The following is a 15026-nucleotide window of genomic DNA, read 5'->3' as shown; positions in this document are numbered from 1 at the left end:
TTCTACACAATGTTTCATTTAATATCAGCAAGCCAGGAAATGGTGTCTGTGAATTGTCCTGTAATTTGTGATCCTGTTTTGTCCCAAAAGTTGTTTTTTTTAAATAGTCCCACAAAATAAAAACAACTTTGCAATTTATTTTGGCGCAAACAATAGTGCTAACTTTCTTGCCATAAATTATTTCTATTTTTTTTAAACTTAAATGACTGTTTCAGCCCTAAAGTTCATATTCTTCCATCACCTGCAATTGAGAGTAACTCGACTTTTCTTTTCCAAAAAGATCTTGTGGGTTTAGTTTTTCTTTTTTTTATGTCACAGATCTGTGTTCTTCGAAGCATATCCAACCCAAGCTTAATTTATAGCCAAACCCAGACAAGTTGTGGCATATTGCATCTTGCTATCTTTTAATTTTTTTCTAAATTTCCAGGGATTATTTTTGTTTTTCTTTTGTAATTGTGAAAGCTCAACCTGCATAATATTGATTAGAGCTTTGACCAATCTTGTCAGTCTTGTTTTGATTTTCCACAATGGCGCAACAAACGCCCAATTCATTTTCAGTCTTTGAGGGACAGCTGTCAACTGTTTCAAAGTGTTCAATAATTTTTCTTTACCTTCTCATTTTGTATGTTCACTGATGGTGGCACTCAGGTGTATCCAGTCAAAGTAGGCCAGAGTCACAAGCTTTAACACTTCCATAAGAAGCTTAGTTGCAATCCTCTTCGGTGCAAAACTCAACTCACTTCCACCAGCACAAATAAATACCTTCTTGACGTACAACCGAAAAAAAAAATCTTCTCTGAGGTAAGAATCCTTTCTGTAGTCTATTTAATAGATAGCAGACGACTGTTATGTAGGCTATTGTGCACATTTAAGGTGTATGTCATAGTAGTGGTTTATTTATTTTTTTATATTTTATTTCAGCTTTGTAAAAAAAAAGGTTTTTAATTAAAAAAATGTTTATTTTTTTTATTTTTACTGATCTGTTTCTTATTACTAGAGCTAATCCATTTATATATATATATATATATATATATATATACATATATATATATATATATATATACATATATATATATATATATACATATATATATATATATATATATATATATGGATTGATGGCTATAGATATAAAGAGAAATTTTATCTGTTGTGAAATGCGATATATAAATAAAGATGTATTGTATTTTAGTTGCAAATAGTTTAATCGCATATCAAGAAAAGCTCTATAAGTCCAATTTATTAGTTGTCAGATGTGACACACCCATTGCAGGCCATGTTAAGTTTTTTTTTTTTTTTAAATACACATACAAGCTGAGGGCCACGATGAAAATGGAAGGCGGGCCGCAATTGGTTTACACAGTATATACTGTCCATAGACCTATGTCACTGTCTTTTTAATCACAAAAAAATGTCTGCGTATTTTTTGTATTGTGCTTTATATCTGATGTGATAATTGCTTAGAAATGAAAAATATACATTCATTGGAGAAAAGGGGGTGGGTAAAGTGTGTATTTCTTCATTTTTATTATTTATTTATTTTTTTATTTGTGAGTGTTTATGCTGCTCCCAGAATAGCAGTGCTGCTCTCCTACAGGAGGATCAGGTTTGACTAGATTACCACTTAGGCCTACTTACATCCACGCGGACACACAAACACACACTGGCCAAGTTGTAGTGTATCATTGAAAATGCAAGTTGTCTTCTACTGTTGCATGTGTGTGTGTATATGTGTACCGCAGGCGTGCGTGTGATCCCAACTGCAGTCATGTGCGACCAGACATTCGTGGCGGTCACCTTTGGCCCGTGCGAGAGCTGTGACAACGCCGGCCCCCTCATGAACATCTACATCAAGACCGAGCCCATCAACTATTGCTCCTTCTGTGTGGAGAAGGTAACACGGTCACGTCCCAACTTCCATCTGCTTTACTAAAGTATAGGGAAGGATCCCCAGGCGTTCCCAGGCCAGCCAGGAGACATAGTCTCTCCAGCTTGTCCTGGGTCATCCTCGGGGCCTCCTGCCGGTGGGGCATGCCCAGTACACCTCACCAGGGAGGCGTCCAGGCGGCATGTTAATCAGATGCCCATTCCACCTCATCTGGCTCCTCTCAACGCAGAAAAGCGGCAGCTCGACGCTGAGTCCCTCCCGGATGGCCGAGCTTCTCATCCTATCTTTAAGGGAGAGCCTGGACACCCTGCGGAGGAAACTCATTTCGGCCGCTTGTATCAGAGATCTTGTTCTTTCGGTCACAATCCACAGCTCGTGACCTCTATTTGCCAGAACGAAATTGGTCCATTTTCGTGCTCTATTGTTATTTTTTTTGGGGGGGGGGCACTCAGATGCATCCCTGAATTTGAAAAATGCATCGCAACACAGCGCAGAGGCATTTTGCCAAAAAACGCAACAAAGTTAGTTGAGAAGCTCACCGGACAATAAGTAATGCATTACAATAGAGACTGACGGCTCGTGGTTCTTCATGTGACGTCATTCCCCCAAAATACCAGCAATTGCTGAACAAAAGCATTTTCGTTATAGGGCGTTGCTATGGGTCTAACTATGAATTTAGGACGTTTGCGTTAAAAAGAAAAACTAACGAGAGTATTCTTAAAATAGATTTATTGCTCAAAATACAGTGGGTCAATCTTACTTCAAACTTTCCCTTTAATTTACTGTTACCAATTGAAAATTTCCAAAAAAATCCATGCTTAAAGACGTTTTTCCGAAAATGTTCAACTATGACTTAAGCGAACGTTTTCTGAGACTTTAGTTTTTGCTACTTTATGCACAGTGCAATCAGTACTGATGCGTCAGTGTTTTTTTTTCAACAAGTATCTCTACTTCTATTTAAGTGCAGAGTTTTTCCATCTGTGGTAATGTAGGTTCGTGATGGACCGTACAGATTGCGAGCACCGATTTACGTACACAGCGTAGCCTGTCGGGTGAGTGGCCCAGGTGGGGGCGGGGCCTTCAGACCGGAGAGCGAGCGCGCGTTCTAAGAGTGTCGTGCGCGCGCACAGGCACGCTAAGCGGGGCCCATGCGCGAGCCCTTTCGACTTTGTGTTCACCTTCATAAGCATCCTTTTGCCGTTTCTTCCCAATTCGGCTATTGAATGTTTTTTGTGTGGTTGGATGTGCGAAGATGGCGTGTCAGGGCCTCCAGGCAGGGGAAAGTCTGACCTCGCTCAAGAGGGAAAGTGACAATTTGAAGAAGAAGTTGGACGAGGAGAGGAACAAGCTCAACGACGTCGAGCGTAAGTCACGCCAAACATTTCAACACGTGCTTTCTTGAACATTGGCCTGACACAAACACAACGTCTGCCGTTTTTGGTTTAAAATTTGGGAAAATGTTCTGTGTTTGCACTTCTAATGAAACAATTGTTTAGTGGAGCTGTCATGCATAAACGAGGTAACCAAATCCAAATATCTCACTCGCGGTACGACGTAGTGCATTGCAAACGCATTAAAAAAAACGATTTTGTTATTTTCATTAATACCTCTTACTTAGAATGACACAGTTTGTGAAGGCAGCATGTTTTTTTTTATACAGTTTTTTTTTTTTTTTTGCATTTGAATGTCATTAGATTCTGTAGGTGTGCCTAATGTAATGTTCACCTTGTGTTGCAGTGTTCTGCCAGTTAGATTTTAAACAAGGTTCTATGATAAAAAGTATCATTTTAAAAATGTTATAAATAACCCAGCCATCTATTTTCTGAATATCTTAAAAATAGAAACAATTCCTAATTGAAATATTATTTTATGCACGCTTTTATTTTTTTTTCTTAAGTAGCCTCCTTTCCAATGATCGAGGAAATCACCTAAATATTACTGACAATCAGATATGAAAAAGTCTGCACTCAAGTCAAGTTCATCAGCAGAAACCTGATCGCCGATCCTGCTCATTTTCGATCCTGGTGTGATAGGGAAACTTGCAGGATAGCAATGAAGGAGGACCGGAGTTCGTGTTCCAAGGCTTCATGGATAGGGAATTCAATAGAAAGAGCGGTTAAGCAATCATTCAATAATAAAGAGAATAAGTATCATAATTACAAATAGGCATTGTTTAGATTAAACGGTCCTTCTACTCATTGATAAAACAGATACAGAACTTCACAGTCCAATGTTGGAAATAAAAGTCAAAAGTAGACCAAAGGCAAAAGGGAAATTAATTCAATGTTGGATCGCCCAAAATTATCTTGGTTCGACTCAACATGGAGCATCCCTTCAGCTCAACAAGACGACTCATTCAACGTCGTTGACCCATCGCAGCCATATTGTCTTTGTAAAGTCGCACGTTTGGGTCACTCTTGGATAAAGATAAAGATGTCCTTTATTAGTCCCACAATGGGGAAATTTGCACCTGGTTCAGTGTGGTCAATGCATCCTAATATGTGCTGTGTCGGTGTGCAGTAAGCAAGGTGGCAGAGAAGGTGGAGGTGTTGTCATCTCTGTCCATCAAGACCAGACGTGTGCTCAAGGGTCACAACAACAAAGTCTTGTGCATGGACTGGTGCAAAGACAAGCGGCGCATGGTCAGCTCTTCGCAGGTGCGCGCAGGCACACGTTAGGTACAGTGGAAACTCTGTTTCGTGACAGGCGTTCCTCAACGTGTGAACCGTGGGTCCTTTCCTATCAGAAATCATGTCAATGGAATGAATCCATCCCAGACATGTAAAATGTTTTTACAAAAATAAATTTGATAGAGAATCGTTTTACAGACAGAAAACAGTGTGAAATAAAAGAAACAACAAATGAAGTGGAATAATGTTGCTAAAAGTACATCACTGGAAAACTCTTGATGGCACAAATGGAAGACGGCAGGAGTGGAGAGAGGGAGCCATTTTTGTTTTTTCTTAATTTTTTTGCCTGGCACTTGGAACTTTCCTTGTATTGTTAAAAAAAAAAAAAAAAAAAAAAAGATCATCCGGCTGCAAAGGTGTATTCCACAATTAAACTTTAGGCAATAATCTTCCCTAGCTGCTCAACAACATGGTGTGGTGTAACACATCCTCTCAAAAGGCAGGCCTTCAAAATTAAATCATGTCACCTTTTGCACCTTGGTGGCTTATTTAGCCATGCTTGTTTATTTTTGTTGAATCCACTGCTCAATTGATGCGGCAAAATGAATTAAAAAAAAACTTCAGTGCTAAATATGGCAATTAGGGATATAACAATTTACTCAAGCCCAATTCGATTTGATTTTCACTTTCCGATTGATTTTAACTTTATTTTATTTTTTTGGGAGGAGGCATGTTTCTCTGTGAACTCGTCTGGTGCTGCAGCCATCCACAAATGCAATATGGATTCATGTTTGACGCAAGCATGTAAATATTAAGTGCATTTTAAATGCACTTTCAGACACTGTTGCTAATGCTAAAATGGGTTATCCATGAAACTCACATTATGGACATGTGCGCATGCAGTTTGTTTACAATAGCGACATGAGAGAGCGGCTATTGCTCACAGCGTTGCAACCATTGTTGTTTTTTGTTGTTTTTTTTTTTGTTTTGTTTTTTTACATGGCATATTTTAAGCAGTTAAAATTTATACTGAGTTTCAATGAATCATTACATCCCTTGTAGCAAGAAAAGCAAGTGTGGTGCAGCTGTTAATATGGAACATGCTTCTATTTTGAAGGTCTGATTTCTGAGAGGACGTTGCGCCAATGATGCTCTAACATGTCTGAGTATTGGTGAGCAGACCGGAACAACTATTGCCTTGAGTTGTTAATATAAACAGTCACTGTGAAAATGCACCTTGCCCACCTGTTGAACCCTTGGAACCTTTTTTTTTTTCACAACTTCGGTTGTGAAACACTCAGGATAACTGCAGACTCTATATGAATGGTCACATCGCGTGTACAAAAAAAAAATCAGAACTAAGAAAACTGGGACACAATTTTGACCCCATAAATGTGTTGAGAAATGAGTCGTACGAAAAGCGAGCTTCCACTGTATGACTTGTTGTACTTGACATGGGTGTGTGTATGTGTTTGTGTGCTAATGCTTGCATATTTCTGTCATGTAGGATGGAAGAGTGATTGTGTGGGATGCATTCACTCTCAATAAGGTAAGTGAACTATAAGGAGGGGCAAACGCTTAACCGTACATTTTCTCTACTGTATAACTGTGCTAAGATATTGTTTGTTTTGAATTAGGAATGTGTATGAAATTTGCGCATTTACATTTGCTCGAAAGGATTATTTTCTCCACTAACAGCTATTTTTTAAAGTTTTTAAATTGTATTGTATAACCAAATTTATTTAACAAACCATTATAATACATTTATTTTTAAAATTCAAAGTTAATTCAATTGAATAATTCACTTTTTTTGGTTTATTTAAAAAATCCGAAACTTAGGGTAACGATCAGTACTGTAAATAAAATGCGTTCATTAGTTTAGTCTGTCATTCACAGTACAAAAGTGTATTTTGTAACAGTATGAAAATGTTTCTTGTGCTGTAGGCAACTCATTCTCACATAGTTTTTCTTTTTTTTTTTGTTAATTAGCCGTTCTGTTGAAGTGCAAGCATGTGCCAAACAATACATGATCCATGCAAAAAAAAAAAAAAAGGCACGTGTTGTCTGCTTCAAGAAATTGAAGCAGAAAAAAAGTGTTTCCGCTGGCCCAATGCGACCTGGCACACTGTCCTCTCTTTTCATATGAGCGCATGAATATGCATGTTAAAGGAGCATGTGTGCCCCGTAGAGCACTTAGAGAAGAACCACAAGGACGTAATGGCATCATCGCCATTTCGACACCGCACTGGCATCTTTCTTCTGCAACTTCATCCCCAAAGCTTTTGTTTTACAGGAGCATGCCATGAGCCTGCCGTGCACGTGGATGATGGCGTGTGCGTACGCACCCTCAGGTTGTGCAGTGGCGTGCGGGTGTGTATCTTTGAACTTTTATTTGCCAGACTTACCCAGGCTTGAAACACGCACCCTAATCCTGCCCTGAAACCTTCACCCGAGTTTGGCGCCCCGTACCCCAAATCCTCTCTTGAAATCGTAACCCAATTTTGAAAACATAACGCTAGATGAAAATTGAACTGCAACCATGGCCTGAACTCCTCATTTGACATCCCAACTATAATTTTTGTTCTGATGACCTTTGATAGAAACCCGAACCTTACCTTCCAACCTGAATTCAAACCCGAATTTAAAACCATTGTCCGCTTAATGACCTCATTTTGTTTGGAACCCAAATTATGATTTAGAATCCTCATTTGAAGTCTACTACTTGAAAATCTTTAATTCTACCCCTGCTTTGAAACCCAAATTTGACCTTAAACCCAGTTTGAAACCCTAGCCCTGGATTGATCCCGTCATTTAAAGGCCTTCTTCAATCACCAATTGCAAACCTCAACCCTGTCTTGACCGTCATGTTACGTGTTGATGGCGTTACAGAGGTCTGGACAACAAATGTTGCGTGTTCCCTCTCTCGATGGACCCCAACGAGAACCCGGTGTCCAAGAAGAAGGTGGTGGCCATGCACACCAACTACCTGTCAGCGTGCACCTTCACCAACTCCGACATGCAGGTGAGCGCCAATTTGGACGCAAGCGGTTGATTTTTGAAGGTCGGTGTCGCTCAATTGGAGCCAGGACCAGGGTTATTATATTTTTGGAATTTTAATTATAGTTTTTATTTGGCTTTGAGTTTTGTTTTTTATGTTTAGTTAGTTTTAGTTCGGGTTCAAGGGGTTGTTAGTTTTTATTAGTTTTATTTTTTTTCGACAACACTTAGTTTTGGTTCGTTTTAGTATTAGTGTTTTACATGTGTTGAAGATTTGTGTAGTAAAAATTCCGCCAAAATTATATAAAAAATTTTGGTAATACAGGGTACAGTTGACGGTTTTAACAGGCCTCAGACTGAATCACAATAAGGCCGTACATACTGCTTCTAAAGTTAAATGAAGATAGGATGCCTACTTTGCCAATTTGCCAACATCTAAAGGTGATTTGTGGGTTGCATTCCTGATGAGAAATATTAATCCTGGGTGTATAGTGTACCATTTTTTGATAGCCTATATATATTTTTTTTTTGATGTATGAAGCAAATCACTTTTTACCTCGCGTTGTTTTTCGGGCAGAGTTAAATGTCAGGAGCAGGTGCGCCAATCAAACCGACGCCACACAAACTCGTCTCATTTGCTGACTCCTTTTTATTGGCTGCTGCTTGATGAAGTCTCTTCTGTGCGACAAACATTACGAGAACTACAACTCACAAATGACTGTAAGATCTTCTCTTCTTCCGGGACATGTCATTAATATCTAAAGAAACGCTTTAAAAATCAACCCTCAGCCGCTCGTCTATTAAATGAATTGCCAAAGCTGAAAACGAAGCATGTTTTCTTTTAAATTGTGGTTAGTTTTCTAAACGTAAAATGTGGTTCCAGTTAGTTTTTGTTTTTCTAAATCATTTTAGTTTTTAATTCATTTCGTTAACGTAAATGTTTTTTCTATTTTTGTTTTATTTATTTCGTTCGTTTTCGTTTACTAAAAGAACCTTGGCCAGCACGACAACTGCAGCGACCGCGTCGCACTGACGCCAGTTCATTTTGTGTCAACTTGAAGGGATTCTTGTTCAACGCAAGCCCATCATAATATTAGAGTGCACGCTTTGACGAGGCCGTAGGGGGGCAAATATAAGAGTGCAAAGGGGAGGGGCAGTCTTGTTAGTGTGAGGTGGGGAGGGGTGGGGGTGACAGAGGAGACAAAGGGACGTTATTGCCCCTCACTTGTCAGTATTTTTAGAACTGGAGTGGCTTTTATCTAAGACAGAGTGGAACATTCTGACTTGAGGGCACACATACAAGCACACGAGGACAGTCTTTATACTGCTAAGTAGAGCTCGAGGCAGAAAGCTTCATGCACGGCTCAGAAAGATTCTATTAATTTTACTTCTACATTCGTGACGTGTTTCATATTTATTTTCACGCTCACGAACAGCCGCGCACTCCACGCGGAAGCTCTCATGTCGGATCAGCGCGGCTCCCATCTGGTCTCGTGTCGCTAATTGTGGCTTACTGATATTTGTGCCGCATCTGCGCTGAAACCGGAGCTTTGCTGTCCAGGCAAAACGCAAAGAGCGTTGGTCGTTGGTCATCCGGCGGGAATTCTCTAATCCGCCGGGACCGCCGATGGAGGCGTGAGGCTCCTAAGTGCTCGTCGTCTGCCAGCTGCTTATGTTGTCTCTTTGGCACGAGTGCAAAAACTGCCCTTTGGAAAATCCAAATATTCGAAGAACGATGTTTAAAAAAAAAAAAAAAAAAAAAAAAGATTGTAAGTGAAATATGCAAAGCGGAGCACTGGAGAAAGTCTGCCTCAAGGTTTCCGAGAGGATCTGGGTTCGAACCCACTATCGTTTAGATTTTGCGCCTCCTTGTGCTTTTGTGGGTTTTCTCCATGTATGGCGTTCCACTGTATTTTCGCAATTTGCTTTTCCTGAATTCAGATTCAATTTTTTTTTGCCTGTGCCAAAGCCATGGCAAATAAAGTATTTCCTTGGAACCATCTCATGGCATCTTGGTGCCGATGAACTATGCTGGAGTGAGGGGAGGAGCGTCATAGCGCGCACATTAATCAACCGCCATCTTGTGGCATCTAAGGGCAATGATAAAGCTTTTTATGAGGGTGCCAATTACTCGCAAATTTTTGCTCTCCGTGGAGTTGATTGGTGCCTATTTCACCGTAGCCCAATTTCTTGACTCATTACAAAAACCAACCCGAAATTCAAAGACAGTGTGAATGGTTAGTTGTCTGTTTGTTGTCTGGCGACCATTCCAGAGTGTGCCTTTCCCCTCACAAAAAGGCAGCTGGGCTAGCCTCCAGAATACTTGCCACCCTAATTGGGACAAGCGCTATTGATAAAAAGAAAATAAAGACTCAACAAAAAAAAACAATCACATTCTACCTTTTATCCTTAAGCAGCGGTTCTCAACGTAACGTTTTAACACTTCCCCGTATCAACACAAATGAAACTAGCACACGTACAAACAATAATTATACAATCCAACTTTATTTCTATCGCACGTTTCACTTAAAATACATAGCAAAATTGATTCAATGTTCTAATTTACAATCTATCATTTCTATCGCTAAATTGCAGAATCACATTTTATTTTTAGAAATTGTACTTCGACATTTCTTCCAATACGAATGGACTGAAATGTTTTCATTTGACAATTAAGATGGTCCCACAAACTGTCGCCTTAGAATGAAACTTTTGCTTTTTTTTCTGGTTTGAAAAAAAAAAAAATGGTTCCTCTTAATATGTACACACGTTCTCTCTTTTGGTTGGTCATGAGTTTTTTACATAATTTTAAGGTGATTATATTAGACCAATTCATTGAATGTTAAAGATTTGAACTGTCTAAATATTAGGTTGTTATGATAAGCGGTCCAGATAATGGTTTTTGTTTGGTCATTTTAATGCAGTTTAAAAAAAAAAAAGCTCATTAAGTATTATTGCAAAGTAAACTACAACTATTTGACTTTGCTTCTGTAAATATGGTTGTATAACAGTAACGGAATAAATGCATTTGAAGAGTCACGCATGATATTGATTGACACCGAGGAAGGACATTTCATTTTTTCGATGCTCGAATTATATGAACTTTTATTTAGATTCCTAAATATTAGATGCAGTTTCATTTTATCAAGTGTTTTTTTTCCCCCCTTTCTCAAATTTTGTTTTAGCTTTTTCCGTTAGATTGCGATACCTACAAAAACCTTGCATAGTTGCAATAATGAAAGGATTTGTTTGTGTGTGTGTGTGTGTGTGTGTGTTTTGTAGCTTCTGACAAGCAGCGGTGATGGCACATGTGCTCTGTGGGACGTGGAAAGTGGCCAGCTGCTGCAGAGCTTCCACGGCCACACCGCGGACATCTTGTCACTGGACCTCGCCCCCTCAGAGACCGGCAACACGTTTGTCACCGGCGTGAGAAAGACACACAGAATGTTTTACGTGTATTGTTTCTAGGTGACAATATCAAGTGTCGTGGTGTGTGCTGCATCTTATCAGGGCTGTGATAAGAAGGCCAACGTGTGGGACATGCGCTCTGGTCAGAACATCCAGTCCTTCGAGAACCACCAGTCTGACATTAACAGCGTCAAGTGAGTGCAGCCCACACACGCACGCACGCACGTTAGACGGATCTCTTATCAGCAACCGTTTCTTCCTGCCATGTTGTGTTCACTTGAACTACATTTTTTTTTTAAAAAGTTGAATGTCAAAATGTGCAGCATTTTAATCTGAAGTCTGCCAAGCAACAAGTAGCCTGACAAACCAGAAAATCTGAGTCATAATGGCATCTTGAAATTGTTGTTTGTGAAAAATGCTGTTTGAGTCATTAAGTCACAAATGTTTTCATTCTTCTTTGGGGGATTTATACAAATGCATTTTTAATTTCAAGAAAAGATACAGTGAAAGAGAAAGCGGTGCAGTTTTTAGTTTGTGCTTGTCTATGTTGGTATCAGTGACAGCAATCGGCTCTTAATCATCATCATAATCTGCCCCCCCCCAAAAAAAAATGTGTTCAGGTACTACCCCAGCGGAGATGCATTTGCGTCTGCCTCTGACGACGCCACGGTGAGTAACATTGCGGCATTTCTGTTATATGATGTGCGAAACCCTGCTCACATTTGGGGAAAGTTCTCATCGTAATGAACAGGAAGGAAAGTCAAAGGGCCTCATTCCTCATTCATCTGTCACCGTCTTAGTTCACTTTTCTTATTGCTCTACATTGGATACAAAAAGTCTACACATTTCTGTTCAAACAGAAGGATGTTTTTTAGGATATTAAAAAAAAATTGGACCAAGATGATTTCAAAACGTTTCCCACCATTAATGTGAGCTGTAACGGCTAAATGATTTTTTTTTTTAGATCTATCACAAAAATCTAGTATTTGAACAGGGGTCCATAGCTTTTTTTATATTTACAAGTTGTGAAAAAGTCTTTCTTTTTTTCTCTTTCCTAAATATGTCACTTTTAATGAGCACGGTGTGATGCTGGTTTCAGTGTCGCTTCTACGATTTACGCGCTGACCGTGAAGTGGCCGTCTACCAGACAGACAGCATTATCTTTGGAGCATCATCCGTGGACTTTTCCCTCAGTGGTAAATTAAAAAGAAAAAAAAAAAGTTGTTGGAATTTTTTTTTCCCTTTCTAAAGAACTTTTTCAGTGTTCCACTTAGGTTCACACTTCCTCTTGCGTTGTCAGGTCGCCTTCTCTTCGCTGGCTATAACGACTACACCATCAATGTGTGGGATGTGCTGAAGGGAAATCGCATTTCCACAATGTATGGTCACGAGAACCGCGTCAGTCGAGTCCGATTGTCACCGGACGGCACGGCGCTCTGCTCTGCCTCTTGGGACACCACCTTACGGGTGAGAAGCCCCACAACACGCACGCATGCAAACAGTCCGTTCTTTAATCCGACCCACTGAGCAGCACCCGCATCACTTGTGGACTGTTTGTCTAATCTTATAAACAGTTCTTTTATATCCCCTTTGATTTTTATTATTTTCTTTTAGGAAATTATTTGGGATCTGGGTCCAATATCAGACAAAAAAACGGTATCGGACTACATCCAAAATGTTAGCACATTTCATAACAGCTGGAGCTGTAACAATACGCTTTCCATATGGTGTAATATGAATTAGTAGGAAATTAGAACACACATACAATAACAGAAGAACAGCCTCTGAATAAAAATGAACAGAATAAAAATGTGTCTTCAAACGAGTTTTAAAAATGGACAGAGAGGGGGCTTCCTTAAAATTCAATGGGAGGTCATTCCAAAGGGAAGGACACAACAGAAAAGGTAAAATCCCACTAGGCTTTGCTTAGTCCTCCGCACCTGAGGCAGCGGGCAGGTGGGGGACAAAAATACATAAAAATAAACATTTTGATTTGTTTTTTGTAGTGCTGTCAAACGATTACATTTTTTAACTAATTAATTGCAAAAAATTCGTAATTAATTGCGATTAATCACATTTTTCAAGTACTCTTTTTTTTTTTTGTGAAGCTTGTAACAGGTATTTACTTGAATAATATCTTATAATTGATGTAAAATCACCAAATGTGAAGTGTATTTTAAATCAAAGACTGTTCGAATAGCTTTCTTTGATCCCTGAGTACAATCTATGCGCTCTTATCTTTACAGGCATTTTCCTTAAAAATAATTCCCAAAATGTATGTATTTACTTCTGCCTACAAGCACCACACTCCAGCAGTGTTGGTTTGTAAGGCTCAGTAGTATGAAGAGCACGGTGTTTTGTTCTGAGATGTGCTAAATATGTACAGCTAATATGGTACCATAGCAAATCATATTTGAAGTAAATAAAACTGAGTTAAAATATTTAATTGCATTAAAAAATAAATGTAATTAATCTCGAGTTAACGTTTTAATTATGACAGCCCTAGTCTTTTTATTGCATTCATTTCTTTCAACATATCTGCTATTGGAGGAATACAAAATGGGTTCAATAGTAGGACTTGATCAAGTCTCTTCTCACAATTCATACTAAAAAAAAATTTAAATACAGCATGTATCATTCTTGCTCATGTCACATCGGACAATATTGGAATTACTCTGAGCCGCAATATCGGTATTGGATTGGAAGTGGAAAATGTTGAATCGGGAGACCCCGAGAAATTCTACATTTAACACAAAGTAGTTTGGAGCACATGCACACAGTTGGGTTTCTTATCGTTGAGTTGTTAAAACTTTTTAAATACATTGTCCTGTCGATGAGCTCCCCTTGCAGTTGCCAAGACTAAGTGTGAGTTTTGGTCATTAATTGATATAGCAGGTAACAGTTTAAATGTTTAAATGTTTATAAAAATATTTAGTTTCATATCTCTTCAAAAGGAATGGAATAAGATATTTGTTCCATGGTCAAACCCTCGCCATCGTAACACCTTGATGAACTGTACTTACAATGTTCAAGTCACATTTTGATTTTTTTTAACTTGTCATTTTTTAAGTTAACTGTTGATTGACTTTGACTTGATAACAGAAGGCCAAAGAAAAGTAAAATACACACTGAGGCTTTGTTGCTTGCTGAGCAGACGTCTCACCTGACATCATGCATGACTGCTTTTTTTTCTTCCTTCCACCAGGCGTACAGCATTTTGTTTTGGGGTTTCTTTTGCTCTTTTTTGGTGGGAGGGGGGCAGTGTTGTGTTTGTCTTAAATGTTAACATTGTTCATCTTCATTCTTCTCTATTGCAGATTTGGGCCTAGCCTCTGGAATCAACAGTAGCGTTTAAACCATCCTTCATCCTGACAAGAGGCCAGCAAATACAAACCCGAAATGAGATTTGAATCTGAAAGACAACGTACAAAAATATCATAAGCGTAGGGTATTTCTATTAACACTAAATGGTGTCGGCGGTGTAGTGTTGTCGTAATGATTGGATTATGTCACTGAGAGCATAATCAGGTTAATATGTCAAGTAAAGTGAAAATGGAGACTCATTTCAAACACAGGTGACTTTGTATGTGCAGCTGCATATGAAACTGGAATGACTGCAGTTTGTTGCTAATTGGATTTATTGACCTTGATGTCCTTTTTCTACCATGCATCTCCTCTGAAGGAGCAGTACACCTCCAATCGGCATTAAACACAATTTTCTCACAACTGTGTGGTATTCAAAAGTGTGCAATTTAAATTCATGACTCAAAATACATTCGGACAGTATTTGGGAGGACCAAGAGTGGGGTTTGGATCGAGAATAAAAATTGCAAAGATCTTTAAAGGGGAAGTCAACCCAAAATATTCTTAACAATTATGTTCTGTGCCATCATTTATCTATTTTGCCACTTGCTTTGGACTGAAAAGGACATCACAGTGGCTCGGATCAGATCGCGACCAATCACGGCTCACCTGTTTTCTGAAGTTGAGCGGTGAGCAGCTGTGATGTCATTTTCACTAGACAGTGAGTGACAAAACGGCCACCCACTGCGATGGATCAAGACAGCTGCATTTCGCTACTTAATTTGTATTCCACAAACACA

The 15026-nt window shown here is 39.1% G+C and overlaps 1 protein-coding gene across 1 annotated transcript; it reads left to right on the top strand.

Annotated features, from left to right (window-relative positions):
• The first annotated feature begins 698 nt into the window (after positions 1–698).
• On the top strand, positions 699–14649 carry gnb5b (guanine nucleotide binding protein (G protein), beta 5b). The gene is made up of 13 exons (XM_088295697.1): positions 699–801; positions 1743–1894; positions 3141–3252; positions 4409–4545; positions 6026–6067; positions 6812–6888; positions 7408–7540; positions 10798–10941; positions 11026–11117; positions 11544–11592; positions 12023–12119; positions 12224–12390; positions 14241–14649. The coding sequence occupies exons 2-13, from the start codon at positions 1769–1771 to the stop codon at positions 14250–14252; spliced, it is 1188 nt and encodes a 395-aa protein (XP_088151823.1). The 5' UTR covers positions 699–801; positions 1743–1768; the 3' UTR covers positions 14253–14649.
• Positions 14650–15026: the final 377 nt, after the last annotated feature.

Source organism: Idiotropiscis lumnitzeri, chromosome 5, assembly GCF_059441095.1.
Source record: "Idiotropiscis lumnitzeri isolate Australia: NSW breed Sydney's pygmy pipehorse chromosome 5, RoL_Ilum_1.0, whole genome shotgun sequence".
Lineage (NCBI taxonomy): Eukaryota > Metazoa > Chordata > Actinopteri > Syngnathiformes > Syngnathidae > Idiotropiscis > Idiotropiscis lumnitzeri.
Note: the sequence above shows the minus strand (reverse complement) of the source record. Positions and strands in the feature narration are given on the sequence as shown.

Coding starts and splice junctions, on each gene's coding strand:
- gnb5b (XM_088295697.1), top strand. CDS start 1,769: ATGTGCGACCAGACATTCGTGGCGGTCACCTTTGGCCCGTGCGAGAGC. Junction 6,068..6,811: donor ATGCATTCACTCTCAATAAG/GTAAGTGAACTA, acceptor TTTGTTTTACAG/GAGCATGCCATGAGCCTGCC. Junction 11,593..12,022: donor CTGCCTCTGACGACGCCACG/GTGAGTAACATT, acceptor TGCTGGTTTCAG/TGTCGCTTCTACGATTTACG.